At 40.3% G+C, this 20140-nt stretch overlaps 1 protein-coding gene across 1 annotated transcript in view; it reads left to right on the top strand.

The window, feature by feature from the left end:
* The window catches only part of PARD3B (par-3 family cell polarity regulator beta), a 393422-nt gene that overhangs the window by 276164 nt on the left and 97118 nt on the right, over positions 1–20140 (top strand). Inside the window, exon 19 of the mRNA XM_030951868.1 lies at positions 19751–19861. Coding sequence (XP_030807728.1) covers positions 19751–19861 — 111 coding nt within the window. The remainder of the gene's footprint in view (positions 1–19750; positions 19862–20140) is intronic.

Here is a 20140-nt window from a genome sequence, read left to right as displayed (position 1 = left end):
GAAGTCTCCCTAGGCATAATCAACCACATAGAGTGAGTAAAACAGAACAGTTTTCAATCAAGATTTCTGCTAACCCAAGTTAGTTGTTACTCTTCAGTCAAAGGTGCTACCTTTCACCTTGGCAACCAGGAATAGTTACTTTCTTCACAGACATTGTGTAGATTTTCACTAGCCACTGATCACAACCTTGTGCTTAAATTTGTAAGATGCTTTTTCTATTGTAGTCCTAATGTTTGATCCCCTTCTGAAAAATAAATTCCCTGTGACCTGAATTTCTGGAGTTCTGTGATGATCTCCAGTGCGAGTATCTTGATAGGGAATGCTACAGATTTCTTTGTATCAGCCAGACTGTATTCCCAGCATGTGTGTGACACAATTCCAGCAAACTTGGGTTAGTTTTTCCTTTAGAAATCTATCCATAGCGTGAAGGAGCTACCAAAAGAATTGAAGAGAAAGCCTTAAAACTCATATGCTGTCCAGTTTATTATTACGGAATTATGCTCAAGAGCCCTAATTTCCAGGCACAATACAGAAATTTGAACCAGCCAGAGTTATTTCAAGGAGGGATGAGGAAGGCAGTGAAAAGTATTAGTGATGTTTTTGAAAACTCAGTTTGGTTGCCCGAGTACCCAGCCTTGACACTTGGACTGTTTTCTAGAGAGGCTGGAGTGCTCAGAAGTGGTCAGTTGTAGAGTTAAGGACACTGGAAGCCCTGGCATCTTCCAGCAGGGTGCAGCTGCCACAGAGTAGCAGCAATGCTGCTAGCAGGTGAGTAGGGGGAGACAGGCTGGTTGGGTTTCCTCCCATCTCCTTGGGCAGCACCATCCCAGCAGACTACTCAGGGGCTGCTCTGGAAGGCTCCTTCCAAGGGTCTGGGATGCTGGGGAGCAGAAGTGCTGGTCTGCCCCAGAGCTGCAGGCTGTAAGGTCAGACTTCCTTACAGGAGGTCAGGTGATCTGCTGAGAGGCACAGTTGGAGGCCTTTTTTATTTGATGTTAGATTGGTGTCAGATGGGCTTTTTCACTACAAGGTGTTAAATCTCTTACAAATCTTTGTTGGGGTTTTTTTTTCGTCCAGTTCTGCAGGGGTCTGTGGGGGGCTTCATGGAACCTGCCAGAGCAAACAGCAACTCTACCCTAAAAATGGAACATTTAATGCATGTGCAAAAAAGGAAGGTGCAGCAGAGCTTTCTTTGGCATTGCATAATGGTGTGGACTGTCTTTTCCTACTAAACATTCAGTGCAGTTATTTTTGAATTTTAGTGTCCTGCATTTCCGTGAACAGGGTTCATGTGGTCAACATAGGATCCAGAAGGTAATTTACCTTGCGGTCTTAATTGGATTGTTACTACTGACAGTGTAAAGCAACACATCTCATTTGAGCAGGTACAAATAGATACTTCTTCTGCAGAGTTTTTTTCTTCCTGTGTCTGCTTCTGGTAGTGGTTTTCTGACAATTATCAGGATGGTCCAGGAGCAAAATATCTGGGGTGAAGAGAGCTTCATTTTCTCTCAGGCCTTTTTTTTTCATACTGTATCTTCCTTTCTCAGACTGGAATATCATTATCGAGGCTTGATACCTGTGCACATTTAGCTGTATTTTCTTAGCTAAGCATAAAATTAAAGACCCATTTTACTTTACCTGTGTGGGGAGAGCAAGTGAGAGATATGCTTTCTGTGCTACATGAATATTAGTTACTCTTTGGTAAAGAAATGACAATAACCACACTGCTTGTAAAAAGGATTCATGTTAAGGCAGGTCTGCAGCATTGATCTGGTCAAAGACTCTACTTTGCCAACAAAACATGTATTTGTCATAGCATTCCAAGGTACTTCTGTGTATGCATGTGGCAGGGATATAGATATTCCTTTTTGTTTGAATTCTCTTACTTTCCTTTTCTCCTCCTGTTCCAATAATGTCACCACTTGGATTAAATATTGCACTATGGAAAATCTTACGTGCTAGAGGCAAGAGCTACTGAGACAAAAGAGGGCAAATAAGCAAAGGTAAAAATGTGCATTTTTACACTTAGAACAGCAAGGCCTAAAATGTGAGAGTTGCAAATATAATTATGAAAATGTCAACAAATATGCAGATGTTTTATAATGGCTCTTACTGAATGAACTTGTACCCCAGCTGACTTTTTAGAGATGAACTGTACTTCTTTCCTTTTTTCTCCTTCTTGGGCTGCTCCATCCCACACATGCAGGTGTCACAGTATTACTTTGAAACTAGCTGTAGAGATGACCCTGATTCATCTCCCTGGGACTGTGTAAAGCCCACATAAACAGAATAGAGGTATGCTAAAAGCATTCATAATCATTCTGAGAGGCCTAGGACTCAGTCTGGAAATGAAGAATATGTCAAAGGTATGGAAAGCTTAATTGACGGCCTTAAAAAAATCAGCAACAAGTAGCCTGATAAATGGCACAGACTGTTAATTAGATGTCTAAATTTACCAATTGTGTCAGGAAAATTAGGACACTGGGAACAATATGTCCCTAAGCTGCTCACTAAACAACTGCTGTACTACTTATTTATATTTATCTGATGAAAAAGTATGTGCTGAAAGGATCACAGGCAGAAATCTCTCCTCTCTCACTAGCCTGAAGCTCCCAGGCCTCTCTGCTCATGAGGCCTCTGTGTCCTGATATTCCATTGTCTGAACTGATCACTGTAATACGTGGCCACAGGAAATATTAAGCTGTTAAAGAATTTTCATAGTATTTATACAGGAGAGAACAACAGGGGACTTCTGAGGCCTAATGTTCAGTGAAGACTGCTTATAAATTCTTATTTATTTCGTCAGGAATTGGGCTAGCGCACAGTGATGAGAGAAAGAGGGAAGTTAGACTCCCACTTAGATTTCTATTATTTAAGTAGGTACATATTTAAATAAGTATGTGCTGCAAAATATGGTGTGTTTACATATGGATATGATTATGTGCATATTTAAATACATGTATAGCTAAGTGGGCACACATTTACATCATGTCTGCACAAGGACCCTGTTGCCCAGGTCATGGAGATGCTTCCTACTGCACCTCCAGCCAGCAGATAGTTCCCAGCCATGAGAAGCCCCATGGCTCACTTCCCATACCTCCTGACCCTGGCATTCATGAGGATCAGGAGAGATCATCATTTCAGTGATCACTGATTGTCTCTTAATTAAAAGTGACTCCTTAGATTTCTAAGCCAGTCTACCGTCCTTCCCTGTGTACCTGATACTAGGCAGGACTGGCTACCTAAGAGATAATAATGATGTTTTGAAAAATAGATGTTTTGCTTCTTTCTGACACTTGGGAATGACAACTTTCTAGATGTATTCTCCCCAGAGCCTGCTTTGGGCTAGTTGGTTTGTTTTTAATTCAGAAGGGAGATGAGAAGGTTTGCAGCTGGCTGTGTGTGCAGAGCTGGGTGTGGAAGGTGCCTGTGTGTGCCCTGGTGTTGGTTGGAGCCAGTGGTGCCCATGACCTGCCACAGCCCACCGTGAGCTTGGCTGCAGCCCTGCTCTCCTCTCCTGCACATCAGCATGGGCTGCTGTGCCAGCCCTGATTTCTGCAGTGCTGAGCCATGGTTGGAGCTGTGCTCAATGGCTTGAGATGTGTCGCGCAGGTGTTGGTTTGAATCCTTTGAAGGGAAGGTCAAGTACTTAATGCAAGCTTCAATAAGAGGATAGTGATAATTAGAACTCATAGGAGTTACTGATTGCAGATCCAAGGTGTAAAGGAGAAGATACTGGGACTATAGGGATGGGAAAGATTTGGATGGGGTTTTTTTTGCAACTGTAGCAGTGAGAAAGCACAGTGATATCTGAGGTAGCTGGGAGGAATGTGTTCACAGGACAGCCTTGGGAGAGACGTCCCTGGCAGTGGCTGGTGCTGAGCCCCTCTATCCAACTGCAGCTGATTCTCTGCAGCTCTTGAGCAATCTACACCATCAATGAGTTGCTAACAGGAAAAAATAGTAGCTAGGCTAGATTAGGGAATATAATCAAGTCTGCCTGTTCTACAGGCATTATCAAACAGAGCATTATGGTCTTCTCAATTTGTATAGGTACATTTCTGGCATTGAATATAAGTGGAGAGATGACATTTTTGCTATGAACACATTCTGCCTAGGAGAAGAGTGTTGAAAAAGAAAATTGGATAGCAGCCTTGCAACATCTTTTTTCAGTGTGGTACAAGATATGGTCTTGAATGAGTGGGGATTTTTTTTGAGAGTTCAGATGAGAAGTTCAGAGGAGCTCTTGAAGTAAAACTAGATTGGATCAAAAAATGTTCTGAATAAATTTTCTATATTCACTTTTTTTCCAACTTTGGTATGCCTGATTTTCTCATTGAACAAAACAAGTTCTGCTCTACAGTTAAATGTCAGATCAAAACAATTCTGTGTGTTCTGATTTCAGTTTCACTTGTTCCAATACTGACTGACTTCTGTCAATACTGAGGTGAGGTGAGAGGTGTGGATAATGGTGGATCAGAATGCAGGCAGCATAGATGAAAATTGTTAATCTCAGGGTAGCTAATATAGGTTGTTGCCTCAACCTTAGCATTACCTCAAGGCCTCCAGCCTTTGCCCAGAAGAAAAATTGTGGGACAGACTCTTTGCATCCTACTGCTTCCTTGGCAGTCCTTGCTGCAGCATTCCGACTGGAGTTCTAGGCTTTGTCGCTGCCTGAACCCTGTGGGATATCCCATTTTCCTGGTGATCCCTGGTGATTCTCCTTGCTGACTGACCTTGTGCACAACAAAACTGTTTTGTTTTTTTTTTTTAATTAATTTGTTCTAGATGAGAGTAACAGGCAGAAACCATAGGAAAGGCAGAACTGTGACGATCCAGCCAGATAAAGAAGTTTCATCTGTCAGTTCTTGAGTTTTGGGCTTTTTGCTCGTTTGCTGATGAGGCTTCTTCTCAAATACAAAAAGAATCTGTTTGCATAGGGTCCTATGCATTTCACCTCAGAAGGACTAACCTGTCCTTAATCACTTTTGTAAGACACTGCAGGGAAGAAAATCATTCCTGCTTTGGTGCAAAAACACATGGAATAGTATGAGGATAGAATTGACAGGTTCTGCAGCTTTGGGGAGGCCACACTTTGGGCCCTTGAAAATCATGCTATGTAAACAAGATTAAGAAGGGGTGGAAGGGATGTGTTTCACACCACTGGCAAAAACCAATTGAAAACATCAGTTTTTCTAGCTTTGCAGGCTTTTGTGAGCTTTAAAGAGTTGTGGAAATTCGTGAAATAACTTAATTTACATGGATTAAACTTAGGTTTGTTAACAGAATGAAAAGATCACACAGTTTTTGCATTTAATTTGTTCTAGATGAGGGCAACAGGTAGAAGCAGGAGAAAAGGCAGAGCTGTGAGGATCCAGCCACATGAACAAATTTCAACTGTCAGTTTTTGAGTTTTGTTCTGTGCTGCTGTTCTGTGAAATGGTAAACTCTGCATCTACTGGGGGAATTAAAAAGATGGACTGGAATGAAATAGACCTTTCTCTTTTGGCCTTGCTTCAGAAAAATGAACATTCCATAGGATAGTCTGTGATTGGAATCACAATGACATGGAAAGCGTGTCTTGAGCTTGTCTCCTAGGCCACGCTTGAATTCAGGAAGCAGCTACTAGAAAAAGAAGGAATGCCCAGGTGGGGTGTTGTTCATGTCTCTGTTCATATTTGGCTTTGACTAGTTGTGCTAGTAAGTCAAATTGGAATGTGCTGTCAACTAAATACATTTTTAGAAAATGCTGGTGACAAATATCAAATCAACTCACAGGTCAAGATATTTAGTGCACAGCTTTTTGCTTTTTAGGCTCTCCATTTCACCTTCTGGATATGTCTTGAGCAAGATAAGAACCTTTGGGCACTTTCATTTCTTTACTTTTCCTTTTTCATTTGTTTCAAACACCACTAGCCACAGTAGGTACCTAAAGATGAAATTCTCACTGTCCTCTGTGAAACAAGAAAGTACCCTATTTGAAAACAGTTTTCAACCAATCTGTTAAATACTAGTGATTTTTGTTAAAGATTTCCAATTGAAGCACTAGGACATTAGCTGGCTTTTAGAACTCTGCTTATTTAGAGAATATGCCAGCTAATTGCTAGAGGAAGTATGTCTAACAGTACAAAAGATCTAGTTGTTAATTCCAGCTATTGTGAGTGGACTTGAGGGGAATGGTTTTTTCCGCATGTACAGCTATTTTTTTTCCAGTTATTGAAAATTCAGGATCTTAGATTTGACCATGATTTCTGCTTTATATTCCTGTATCCTGTTGCTTTCCCCCCCCCACCTAGGAATCACTGGACTGTATTTGTAGTGATACTTATCTTTCCAGCAGTGGCTGGGAACGAGACAGTGGTACAAGTGAGACAGGAGGTGGCAGGAAGATGTATGACTGCTGGGAGAGGGGCAAAAGGATTTAATTTTCCCCACATGGGAAGAAAAACTGAAGCCAGACAACTGGGCTTTTTAGTTACAAGAACACAACAAAATAACATCATCATGGCACTCTAAATCAATAATGCAACTTTGTCTGAAATTCTCTACATCTTTAATGCAGTTGTCTAGATACACAACAATAAGACTACAAAGGCAACTCAATTATCGTGACAAAAAATTGTTTAAAATGTTGTAACTAATAAATCAAAATAAATAGTGGTATAGAGAGATCAAATGATGAGTGGTATATATAGTTGATAAATTAGGCACTCTTTTCACTGTTTCCTATCATAGGAGACCAAGCATACAGCAAAGAAATGGAAATGCAGATTCTTAAGTTGTTTCACAGTCAGGTCTCTAGTTTGTTTTACAGATTAAATACTTTCAGCTAAATGTAATTCATCAATTGTGATCGCTTGTGTGGTGCAATTTGTGTTCATATGGTTGTGGGGGTTTTTAATGCAGTAAATTTTTGGGCCTGTTGCCAAAACATGTTTTTCAGGAAGTGCAGAGTGGCTTCTCCTCCCCTGTGTTTGTGAAGGTAGTTTTTAAACAATGATTTATCAAGTTAAGAAATAGAAACAGTGCATGTGATCAGTTGCAGTTCATGATGAATAAGCAGAATGTTCATGGTACTGAATACTGATTGTGTTCAGTAATTCATGGGTAACTTGTAAGCCAGAATTTTTCCCTGTGAATTGTGTGATGGACAACAGCTAATGTCTGATACATTCAGGAGAAACTGTGATTGTATCAAGCCCAGTTTGGAAACAAAAGAGACTCAGGTTCACTGAATGACTACACAGACTGGAATAGTTTTTTATCAACACCATTGAGTTTTCATTCATGCAGTGATACTGGCAGCTCCTGTGGCAGAAGTTTTAGAGAGAGAGGGAGATAGACAGATTTCATCTATGTTGTTCAGCCTTCTATGCCACTATGGGCTTTGAATTTAACTTTTTTTTAACCCCCCCTCATAATGAAGATGTTTTTTAGAGTAATTTCTTGGAGCTAAGATGGTGACATGCAGAATTTTTAAGGTCTCTGTTCTCATTTAGGACTCATGGTAGAATTAGCACCAGTGGTTTGGTATTGGAGATAGTTGAATGAGTGAATATAACCTTAGGACGTGGAGCTGTGAGAACAGAAGTCAAAGCCTTTGTTTGGTGAACAAAGCCTTCCTGTATCTGAACAAGAAAGCAGAGATTTTTTTCCCTGCACTGTCACACAAAAATTACCTGTCTGGCAATATAAACAGCAATAACAAATAACCATTTTTAAAATACTTCATGAACATTTGTGTTTGGGAGTCAATGTGAAAGACAAGAAATAGGCAAGAAGGAAAAAGTTTTGGGAATCTGGGCTGTTGATGGCGTTCATGCAATTTCAAGGTACATGATTTTAGTAGCCAGCAAAGTAAGGTGCTTCGTTGTTTTAAACAGTGTTCTAGCAATTTTCTGACTTTGCCAGAAAAATGTATTTCTTTATCTGATTTCACCAGAATTACTTCTACTAAGAGTCAAGAAACAGGAGTGATTGCCAGGTTTTCATTGAAATCTTCCAAAGAAGTTTTTTGGCTCACAGTTCATGACCAATACTATTGCAAACAGATATGACAGAGCTGTGTAGTTCATAGAATTGACTAAACTTTTAGTCACTTAGTTCTATTTTTTTTTTTTATTTATTTATAAAGTGGTATCAAGGAAAGGATTTTAGTAGGTTCAGTTTAGCTAATCAGCCTGATGGGACAATCTCTTGTTTAATGACTGGATGAAACCTTCCCCATCCTGAACCATTGTCCTTCAGCTGCCAGAGCCACATTTTGTGAGTATTTTTGAGTCCTTTGCTTTCTCCTGTATTGGTTAGTCACTCTCTCTTGGCATGAAAATAGCAGTGGAGTCCTGGAGGGTTAGCAGTCTGGCTGCCTGGTTTTTATATGTGCTATGTAGGATTACTCTTGTTGAAAATAGCCAGTAACCAAAAGCCACAATGTATGAGAGCTGAAGATATTTTCTTAAAGCTTAAATTCAGCCATAACTAATCAATTTGATTCCTAATAACTATTTTCAAAATTCACCAAAACCTGGTGGCAGAAGAGCTTGGCAAATGCAGGCTGAAGTTCACCTTCCCTGAACATCCCCATTTCCTAGGTCCTGCTCCTGACATTTCGCTTTGTGTCAGGTTTGCTGTACCGAGAATAGGGAAGAGCTTCCTCTTGAGAGTTGTGGCAGAGGTTTTTGCTTAATTAACTGGCAGAGGGTATGTCTGAGAATGACTCCTTCAGTGCCTCCTTCAGTCCCCAAGTGGTGTTAATTTCCTGCAAAATGCAGGGGAACATATTCCCATCAGTATGTCCACACAACTCTTAGTGATGCTAATGAGAGCTGGGTGCTTGTGTCAGAGGGGAAATTGCTATCTGTGTGCCAGGACTTGCATCCCCAGTCACTGAACGGTGGAATTGCATTGTCTCGCTGCTTCTTTGTTATGGATCGTGTCTTTCAGCAGCTTCATTGGCTCTTTCTTCTGTTGCTGTAGCTATACTAAGCCAACTTTTCCTAAGAAAACCACAGAATAATCTAGTATCAGTTTCGTCAGTATGCCACATTAAGTGCTGTATTTCTGGGAATTTCTGGGAAAATAGCAGAGGGGAATTTTGGCAGGTCAGACTAGTTCTTCTAGACTTGCTCAAAAAAAAAAAAAAAAAGGTGAATTTGTTTCATGCAGCTAGCTGTTTGCTTGAAAGCTTCCTTTAGTGCAATATGAAAGTGATTCAGCCCCCTAATCCATCACTGGAAGTCTCTGCTACCATCCAAGACACTTAAAGGAATCACATTTACAGTTCTAATTGATAGCCACTGTTTTGACAGGCAAACAGATTTCTCCTCCCAGTGGCTTCATGCAGTTGGCCTCCAGCAGACCTCATCATTAGCACAATTCTACTGAAAAGAATATATAAGCTAATAATAAATCTGTGGGGAAGGATATTAACCACAAACTACTATGTCTAATTAGTAATGTACAATAGCCAAGGCCAGGGAGGGAAGGTATTATTTATCAGAAGAACTGATTTTGACAGTTTAAAAATGCAAAAACATCTATTATTTGTTATGCCAAAACACATCTTTCAAAATACAGCATATACATAATTCCTCTCTTACTTTGGCATTGTTTTGAATGTTACTGCTTTGTAAAAATGCCAGGTATAGTAAAGGCACAGAGGAGGAATTTGTGTTGCTTTATCTTTGGAAGTCCATTATGAAACCTAAAAGCAAGTAGGGTTTTTTTTGCCTTTACAACCTCCCTTGCCTATTCAAGAGCCATTCTCTCCCTCTTATATCTCCCTTCAAAAGCATCTCTTTACTGTGAATTCTCTTGGTTCAGAGTTTATCAAGTACTCTGAGCCTGAGCTCAAATAAGGCTAATGCATCTTGCTGAGAAAGAGGGGCAGAGATCTCTCTGGAGAGATCTCTCAGCCACTGGAGAGGTCTCTGCATGTCCTCACTGCAGATTGCTGCTCGGTGTCTTGGAAGCAAGAGTGCTGGTGCCCAAGGCACATTCCCTTTGGGCAGTCTCCAGCAGAAATCCCCAGAAGGAGCTGTTTCTGTAGCAGTGCAGCAGTAGAGCATATGAAAGGAGTGGGGAGCAAAGAGGAGGAGAGCAAGTGTGTTGGGGAGAAGAAGGAAATGGATGAGAAGAGAACTTAAAGGAGATGGGGAAGTAGTTGAGGGGGAAAAGCATCATAGCAAACAGGCTAGAAAGTGAGGCAGGTGGATATGCAGTGGTAATGGAGTCATAGCTCTGAGCTGATCAGAAGAGAAATAGAACAGGACCTTTTAAACTGAGCACATAATTTTTACCCTTTGTGACTCGATTTCTTCATATTGGAATGGATATGATTATATATGCTCAACTACTTAACTACTCATTAAAGTCACTAGATTCCACAGAATGGAGCTTTCATGAAGACTGGCATGTTGTCTCGATTGAAACAGGGAGGGGAGTCCTCTGTATTCCTGCTATTTCCAAGGATGTTTTTCCTTGGAGATCTTTTTGGAACCTGCAATGTGCAGGTTTGCTTCATGAAAGTCAGATAAGCCTCAACAAATCCCCACTGTGACATGTAAGGGGAGGAAGGCCTGTGAGAAGGTGAGCCCTGCAGTGGTGAGATGATTAGCAAGTCTGACACCTCAAAATATCATGGCTCTGAGTGCAAATGTAGCAGGTTTTTCAGTTTTGCTTTGCAAATGTCGCGTATTTAATTTGCCTCATGAGTTTTGTATCTGCAGTTCTGATAATGTCACAGTTCTATGTTGTTTTCCATAGCCAAGAGGGCTGAGCAAAAAGTTTTGTAGTGCAACTGGAGATTCTCATGAAGTGCATGAGCAGCTAAAATGCTAAGAAAAGCAGTGAATACTGTGAGAGTTATGACATGAGAAAAATGAAAAGTCCTTCTCTGACAAACATGCATAATATATATATATACATACACATGTAGCTGATACTTTAGTGAAGTCAGGGGTCATGTGGCTGGTAATAAGCAAAAGAGACACCCAGCACAGAAGAAAACCTGAAACAAAAGAAAAAAAATTCAGTGGCCTGTTTTTGTCAAGTTTGGCACCCAAAGAACTACCTTTCAGCTCCCTTCAGTTGGTCTTTTCCTGTCCCACCTTTAAGTGGCTCTCAGCTACCTGCAGAAGCCTGCAGGTGTTGCTGGGATAGAGGTGTGCTGGCTCTCACTTGACTGCAGGGTTTTGAAAACCACAAAGTCAGCAAGTGGTTCTGGAGGGGCTGCTGGCAACTTCAGCAGACTGCACAGCCATTCTGCGTCTCCTACTTTGCCTTAATGACTGCACCTTAGGGGAATAGCTCAGTCAGAAACTGCATTTATATTTTGCTGCATGAAAAAGAATAACAAATATCCAGAAAAATTAATAACGAGCCTAACCGTCTGCTTCTTTCCCCTTTCCCTTTCCTGAGACTATGAAATGGAGATTAGGAAAGCAAAGTTAAGGGCTGGTTCTTTCCTTTTGTTTTGAATGTGGAGTTCCCAAGCCCAAAACATGGATGGGATTATCGTGTTCCCCTGGGGTTGGCAGGCTGCCATTTAGAGAGCCCTTACAGGGAAGGTGCAGCAATGTTTCTCTGCACGGTTTGGAACAGAATTAGTATTCACTTCAGAAGAAATTACATGCTTGTAAAGGCAAACCAGGAGGGGGAAATAACTGCTGCTCTATGGAAGCAGTGACAAATAAGAATATATGGGAATAATTTCTTACTTTGGTACAGGGTAATTCCGCAGTCTGTTGGACAAACGGGCAGTGCTTGTTGCATTGGACAGACTGTTAATTTTTTTTCCCCCTCTTTCTGATCAACTGTAAATCACAGCTGTCCTTTTTAACTGCAGATTTTTCTTTTGTGATGTATGTAACGTAGGATGCAGAATTTTTGTCCTCGTGACCAAAAAGACTAGCAATGTGGTCACTGGATGATTAAAACATCATTTCATGGCAATAGGTGCATAGCTGCCATTGAACATTATGATTTTCCTGGTCAGAAAATAGAAGTAGTGACACCCTTTCATAAATGCTACCTCTAGGACTCAGACTACCTCAGCATGTTTTCTAAAAATAAGCTCCTTGAAGTATAAAGGATGACTCTTCTCAGCTGCCTTCTGTTGTCTAAGTTTACACAGTAGTTGATGAGAGTTATTCTATTCCATTGGTTCAGTAGATGGACTTTGTGGGTTTACACTTGAGCTCGGGTGGCCCAAGTCTTAGGGTGCCATCACACTCCCTTGGGTTTTGTCTTTGGTCATTTTTTATACTGCACAAGTAAGATTTTGCATATGGTACAGATGAGCAGGAGTGCTCTGCTGGTAAGAATTTCCTAGTACCTAATTATCAGAATGAGTTACAGTAACTCACCTCTATCTTTTTAAGAGGAAGTTCTATATTTAAAATATAAGGTTATGGGGGGCTCAAAGGCTTTGGAAAGATGGGTGAGAAGATTTTGGGGGCACTGTTTAAATTGCCTCCATTCTGCAATTTCTAGGCAAAAGATCAGCCTCCTGCATGTCACATGGGAAACAGCATCCAGTCTTACCTGGTACTGAAACACAGATAATATTCAAGGCAGTGATACCAGAAATGAAGATTTTCCTTTATTGCTGTTTACTCTTAGAGTGTCATGGTTGATACTCTAAGAGTAAACTTTAAATTTCAGTGTGTAATTTTGGGCTTCTGTTTGACATTTCATTTCTGTGTGTGACCCTCTCCACTGAAGATTATAGATTATTTACCTGTGAGGTGTTACAGCAGGCAGCTTCTCAGATTCCGTGCTGGGAATTCTTTCAGTAGCCCTTAAGTCTGTGAACAATGTGATGATCCATGCATTAATACAAATGTGATTAAGTATCTTTTCTCAGCTTTGTTTGCTTTGTTCTACTGATGCCTACAAGTTACATAATGAGTAGCATGTACAGGGTCTACATTAAAGGCAGTTTTGCATTGTAGCAGAATTGATGGCAAATTTATTTTCCTTTTAGCAAAACTTCAGTGGGGGAAAAAATTGCACTGTTGATTTATTTTGAATGAACTCACAGAAGTCTTAGTAAGTGTGCCATGTGGAAAGCTCCTTGAAGTGCAGAGGGTTAATACTCTCTGCTCTTAATTTCAAATTCCAGATAAATATGGTTTCAGCTTTGATCTTATCTGGACTAATTCTTTGTCACTGTACTGATTAATTCAGCATGCTGCAGAAAAGATGCTAATTTGGGCATCAAAGAAATAAACGGGTGGGGGGAGGTTGTGTTTAATCAGACTTCTTAAAAGATAAGTTTTACTCCCATTAGACTGGTTCTGGAAGTTCAGTCATTTTAGTCTAGCTCCAGCAGTCTGATACAGTAAATAAAAAATAAATTAAAAAATACAAAAATGGCACTTGTTTGGGTAATTTTGATGTACAGGAGCATAATAAGGTAGATTTTTTAATCTTTGCAACTTCTGCATAACTTCTCTCTTCCTGCTGATCATAATAATTTTAACTCTGATCACAGTATTGGCATAATGTGGATATCTCTGAAAATAATCTGAAGCTAGCTAAATATGAGGATACTCACATTCATGGAGTTCAGCTGCATTTGTGAAACACAAATAATAATTGTAGAATAGCACACTTGGACAATTTGTTCCATGCTTCCACTGATGTAATAAATCAGAGGTTAGGTCATTTTTTTCCCTTTGAAGGGGAGCTGGTTTTGGTTGCCTAAGCTGCCCTGTTGTTTGCCATGGAAAGCTTCTGGTTTTGCTGCCCTCCTCTTGTTGCTGCCCTGGGAGTGAGCCCTAGTAGTGGGAGAACAGGGAGGCAGCAGCCCAGCTGCAAGTCTTTCCTGCAAGCAAACCTCACCAAATCGAACTAAAAGTCCTTTTTTTCCTCTTTTTTTACAGTTCCTTTTCCAATTTACCCAACAGTATTGGTGTTGTACAGAGCACTGTCCCAGAATTGGGGCACTCCCCATCCAGGAGCAGGGAGCATCAGGGGCTGAAATAATCCTCTCCTGTGTTCATCATCTTGTTGGCACCTTCCTTTCACCCTGCCAAAGCAGGGAGATTGGGTCAAAACCTGCTCCTAGGCAAGGCTTTGTCGTGAGGAGGTTTTGCTGTAATGTGTGTTGTAGACTGGAAGGGGCATCTCCATGTTGCTGGGGCTAAATCCTCCACAGAGGGAATGGGATCCACTCTCTGGGAGCAAGGGGCTGGCAGAGGACCAGGCAAGGAGATGCTTAACCCCTCCTGTCCACAGCCCCCCAGCACCCAGCTGCCCTTTTGCCATGTTTTCCCAAAACAGGTTCTTTCCTTTCTGTAGTTTTTTTAGCTGTTGCAAAGCTCTTGATCCCAGTGGTGTAATACTCAATGGCACACTTCTGCCCAGTAAGTAAACATTTAGTAACAAACCTTTTAGGTATTTAGAGAGCCACTAAAAATGTGAAAGATGTATTTCATTAATGCTGCTATTAACATAAATGTAAAATGAGCCTGGCCTGTAATCACCATCAAGTCTGATTCACTAAGGATCTTTACAGCAATGTTTAATACTCTGTAAAAGTGTATGTATGAAAGCAATTAATCAAAGCACCGTGCTGCTTCTAGAGTATTTCTTCTACCGTAAAAGCTGAGTGATAAAATAACTTTAAACACACCACAGTAGTGGCAGTTAATAAGCTTTTTATAGTCCCTGTGTGGACCTGAAAATCATACCTTATTAGTATCTTTATCTTTCTTTCTCACTTATTCATTCTTACTCACATTTAAATTTAATTTTAAGAGTTATTTCTAGCGTTTCATAAGGGACCTGCTTTAATAATCTCAGCATTTTTCCCCATTTTGCTGTGAAATGACTTAGAGTCAGAGCTTTTGTTATATGTACTTTACAAATCACTCTGGTTTTTTACAAATCATTTCTGGAAATGTCAAGATTTTCTGATAGTGTTAGGATTTGTGCCTTGCTTGACTGTGTCATAGGCTCTCCTGAATTATTTTCCCACAGATATTTGTACTTCCATTTTGTACCTTGTTAGCTGTGGTGGAACCTCCTGATCTTGGGCAACTGAATTAGCTAAGAAATCCAAATTGCTGAATTTAGTCAGCAAGCAGCTTCAAGGTTCCACCCACCAGATGTTTCTGCTGCTTAGAAGTCTGGGACCATAGACCTGCCTGCTTTTTAATCCTTGAAGCAAATATCAACACATTTGAGATCTGGAAGCCCACAGCTCCACACAGAAACGAAGTGTTGCCATGACCACAGCTTTAGGTCTTGCATGCAAGACATTTATCCCAAGTAATAACAGAGCAGGTCTGTAGTAGGTTTGTTTTCATTTTTATCCCTTAGAATCCTTGGAAAGAAGCATATATATGCTTCAATGCTATAGCAAATAGAATGGCAATACATACTGCAAGACAACATACATTTGGTATTCAGAGACTTTATTTCCTTAATGTTTCTGAGGGGAACGATTTCAGTTGTTTGCAGGGCACCCCTTGAAATTAATAGAAATAGGATAATGCTTCACTCTTGCACAGCATATTTTCAGCAGCTGCATATGGGCTTTTCCCAAAAGCACAAAGCACTCAAAGATCTGTTCACATAAAGAAAAACCCTTTATGCTTTTATTTACAGGAGAGCTGTGCTCTGAGTAGTTGGAATATTAACTTTCCCAACTGAAAAGTATACAAAGGTAAACAGGGCTGTAACATCTTTAACTGTGCTTCCCAGGCATTTACAGTGAATAATCAAAGAACTGGGGCATTCACTCAACCTGGGAAGGCATGGATTTATTTCCTTACTGTCATTGCAATGACCAGTGGCTTCATTTGACATAAATTGATTATAGATGACTATAGAATGAGAAGATAGAACTGATCCATTTGTTTTTAGGTCTTCTAGTTATATTTCTCCATTTGTTATAAAAGGTTTTCAGAGTAATGAATCCATCAGATATTAAGTTGAAGCAAATTTGACTGTGCACAGTATAGCAAAACAGACATTTTAAAAATCTGTGTACCATACAATTTTTCAGTAATGTTTTTATTCTGCTGACAATAGTATTAATATGGAAGGCAGATTTTGCCACAGTCCAAGTATTCATTGCCTGGAGAATTGGCATTTTCAAATCCTAAAGCCATTCTGTTTCCATAGAATTTTAATATGGACTTGATTCATTCCATAGTATAATTTGACAATAGATTTTATCCTGTTCTTGTTGAAATCAGTGGAGGCCCTCATACTGATAATATGATCAAACTGAATTTGATCATGCAGCAAGTACTGTTACTACCTCTATTTTTTGTTGTTCCAATAAGCAGCAGAGACTATTAAACCTCACAAACCCATGCAAAATTACAATGGCTGGAAGTTAATTTTATCATCAGAAGCCTATGGCAATTAGAACACTTCAGTGAGCAGACCATAACTTTTAGGATGGGGTGTATAAATTCAGGCAGAGATAATACTGGGTTCTTTGTGGTTTAATGCTGCCTGTGTATATTTCTTTTCTTAATGCTGTTAAAATTTGTGCTGCTTTTATTTTTTAATATTTGTGCAAGATTTGTGTTGAGCTGAAAAACATAATAATAAGAGAACAGAATGAAAAATAGTAATAATAAGAGAATGGGTGTTTAGCAATGTGCAGAACAGGCCAAAAAAAAAGCTACATCTGAATATTTCCCTAGCCTTAAGCTGTATCCTGCATACTTAGTGCAACAAGTCAAAATTGTAAGCCCACACAAATCTGTCTGAAGCAAAAAATTGCAAAGAAATAGTCATAGAATCATATAATGGTTTGGGCGGAAGCGACCTTAAAGATCACCAGTTCTACCCTGCCATGGGCAGGGGCACTTTCCACTGCCCCAGGTTACTCAAAGCCCCATCCAACCTGGCCTTGAACACCTCCAGCAACTCCACAGTTTCCCTGGGCAACCTGTTCCAGTGCCTCACCCTGCTCAGTGAGCAATTTCTTCCTAATATCTCATTTAAACCTACCCCTTTTCACTTTAAAGCCGTTCCCCTGTGTCCTATCACTCCTTGCCCTTGGGAAAAGTCCCTGTCCATCTCTTCTGTAGCCCCCTTTAGGTACTGGAAGGTACAATAAGGTCTCTCCTTATTGAAGTTTCTCTTCTCCAGGCTGAACAACCCCAGCTCTCTCAGCCTTTCTTGATAGGAGAGGTGCTTCAGCTCTCTGACCATCTTTGTGGCTTCCTCTGGACTCATTCAAACAGCTCCACATCCTTTTGTATGTTGGAGGCCCCCAGAGCTGGATGCAGCACTCAGGATGGGGTCCCATGAGAGTGGAGTGTAAGGGCAAAATCACCTCCCTCAGCCTGCTGGCCACACTGCCTTCAATGCAACACAACAAAAGTTGTTTTCATCAAGACCAACTCATTATTCCCAGTTTATAATTACACTGAAACTTGCCAAATTTATGGCAGGAGCAACTCTACCAGCAAACAACACTGTTTTTGTAAGGTTTGTCACGTTGGCAGTTATTGCAATCAAATGTTGTCACTTTATTTTATTTAAAATGTATTTTCTCCAGTAAGCAAGAAAATAATATCTAGACGTGAAAGGGACGCGTGTTAAGGACTTGTTTTTTTTACATTTCTCTTGAGTATGCAACATATCCAACTTCAACTCTCTGCAGCAATACAAAATGCCCAAGAATAATGTTTTCATGCTACAGTCGAATATGGAACTCCACAAACCTATAATAGAAACTGTGAGAGAAAAGCAGGCAGCCTGAATATAAACAAAGTACCAGAGCTGGATTATGACCAAGATGCAAGTGTAATATGGCCTCCTGAGAAAACTGCCATGAGACCTTCCCAGCATGAGCAAGTGTCAGAAAGCAGGGGTGTTTCAGGAGCAGCCTGCTGGTACTCATACCCAGGTGATTTCTTGTTTGGCTGCCCAGCATCTCTGTAGAGAGTAATATATGCAGAGTTTCATTTGGCTTTTCTTTTTCACCTGGGTAATTTTATACCTGTGCACCCACCTTATTTTGTTTCTCCTCACTCTATGTACAACCTCTGTTTCTCTCATGTTTCCTGACTGCTGCCTTCCCTGCCACCAGCACCTTCTGATGGGGTGTGTGACTCCAGTCTCTTGGAACTGCTGGAGCTCAGAAAGAAGTAGTGAAATCAGTGTGCTGCTCTACACTCAGGAAAAGCATGGAAAGTGTATTCTGTATTTCTGGAAGTGCTGAAATGAGTAGGGACCATGAAAAAAGAACTGAAGATTGTTTGTAGACAAGGTGTGTTTTGAGCAAAGGATCCCTCAAAGAATGCAAGACACCATCTATCTCTACAGCAACACATAGGAAAAAAGAGAAAACCATGGAGGCTCTCTGCTCCCCAGCACAGTCCATGACAGAGGCACTATAAAGCATCTCATGTTACTACCTGTAGTATTTGCCCTTTTTATTAGTACCACATGCTATGTGTCTGTCTCTCACATCCATCATTCCCTTTCTAACCAAGTTCTTATTGTCTGGAAAACTTGCTGCAGAGTTCCCAGTCACTTCACTTGACTATAAGCTGAGAATAATTAATTAAATTCACAAAAAAATTGGATCATTATCTTACGAGCCTATTTGTAAAATTTCTGTTTTTGTCTGTGCAGAAACATAAAGTCAATGATTTACAGCTTAAGTATAGTCACAGTAGTTCAGCTGTTCCACTTCAGGCAGTTTGGGCTGACATGAAAAATAAAAAGGGTATAAGAAAGATCACGGGGGCAATGCTGCAGACTTTCACAGAAGAGTTTGAGATTTGGAGTCAGAGTAATTAGTTTGTGATATTTATAAATGTTGTATATTTAATCAAGAAGTAATTGCTTTTCTTTACATTGTTGTCATGCATATAAGGACACATTAATTTGCAGTGGAAGATACAGATTGATCATTTACTTGTGGAACTGAGAATTTTAAATTTGTGCCGAGGAGGGGAGGTTTTTAAACTTTTTATTTGGTCCATAATTCATGAGCATATTTGACCCTAGTATTCTGTCTAACTCCACCAGAAATTAAATGTAGCTCCCCAGTTCAGCCACCTTTTATAGGCTGGGTAAAGCAGACTTGTTATGCATACTTGTACAGTGTATAAAACAGCAGTGCAAGCCCCAAACCCACTGGGGCCTCTGGAGGACTTTCACAGCATAAATATTACATGATGGTATATTACTAGGCAGAAAGAAAACCCCAGAAGTTTAAAAAAGAGCTCTTATGAACTGTCTAGATTTGTGCTCTTAGAACAAAGCAAGATTTTATTCTTTCTGATTGCATCCTCATTTAAACAAAGAACAAATCCTAAAATTAGGGTGTTATGAATGAGAGACAATAGTTGCTGGTAAGAGCAAAATGGTGGCCCAGTCTGGGTCCTGGCACCACAACCACTGCAGATGACTTTCAGAGGGCTGTCATGTGGCAGGAGGAGCCTTCAGCCACTTTAAAATGTGCCATGTTAATATTTCAGCTCTGCAAAGCCCTGTACTTCAGGTACAACAGGGCTTTTCAACTAAGTTTCAAGCAATAGCTTTCAAAAGTACAGGGTCCAAATCAATTTGTAACCAGTCCTTCTTCTTGCCTATGGCCCAGGTAATACTGATACTATATCTTGCAATATGGGAAATTTATGAGTCACTAAGATAAAAACTCAGTGTTTTGATTGCCTAAAATTTCTGTGGTTTATGATAGATAAGTACTGTTTTTTCTTCTGTAATTATTTCCTCATGACTCCTTCTTTGATATCTTTAACAGATTTGGAAAGAAGAAAGAAGATAAAAGTGGCAAGGCAGATCAGAAGGGGGCTCCAAAGCAAGGCGTGCTTAAGGAGGAGGAGCTGGAGAAAATGAAAGATGAGCGTGAAAGGTGAGTAAATGGCAGGAGCATCTTTGTTCATCTAGTGAGAAACTTCAGAGCAAAGGGTTTCCTGAAGGAACAGCCAGCCAGCCTGTCCCAGACAATGCCCACTGCAGTCAGATCCAGGCAAGCCAGAGCATTAGGCTGGTCCTGGCTGAGTCAGAGCTGCCATGTGTCAGGAGCTTGTTGTTTTGCAGTTTCTGTGAACTTCACTGTTGCATTCAAATCCCAGTTTCTGCTTTAGTTGGTGAAAATCAGTTCCTTCAAAACCTGTTTCACCTCTGCCCA

The sequence above is a fragment of the Camarhynchus parvulus genome, chromosome 7, assembly GCF_901933205.1.
Source record: "Camarhynchus parvulus chromosome 7, STF_HiC, whole genome shotgun sequence".
Lineage (NCBI taxonomy): Eukaryota > Metazoa > Chordata > Aves > Passeriformes > Thraupidae > Camarhynchus > Camarhynchus parvulus.
This window is presented reverse-complemented; position numbering and strand designations above follow the sequence as displayed.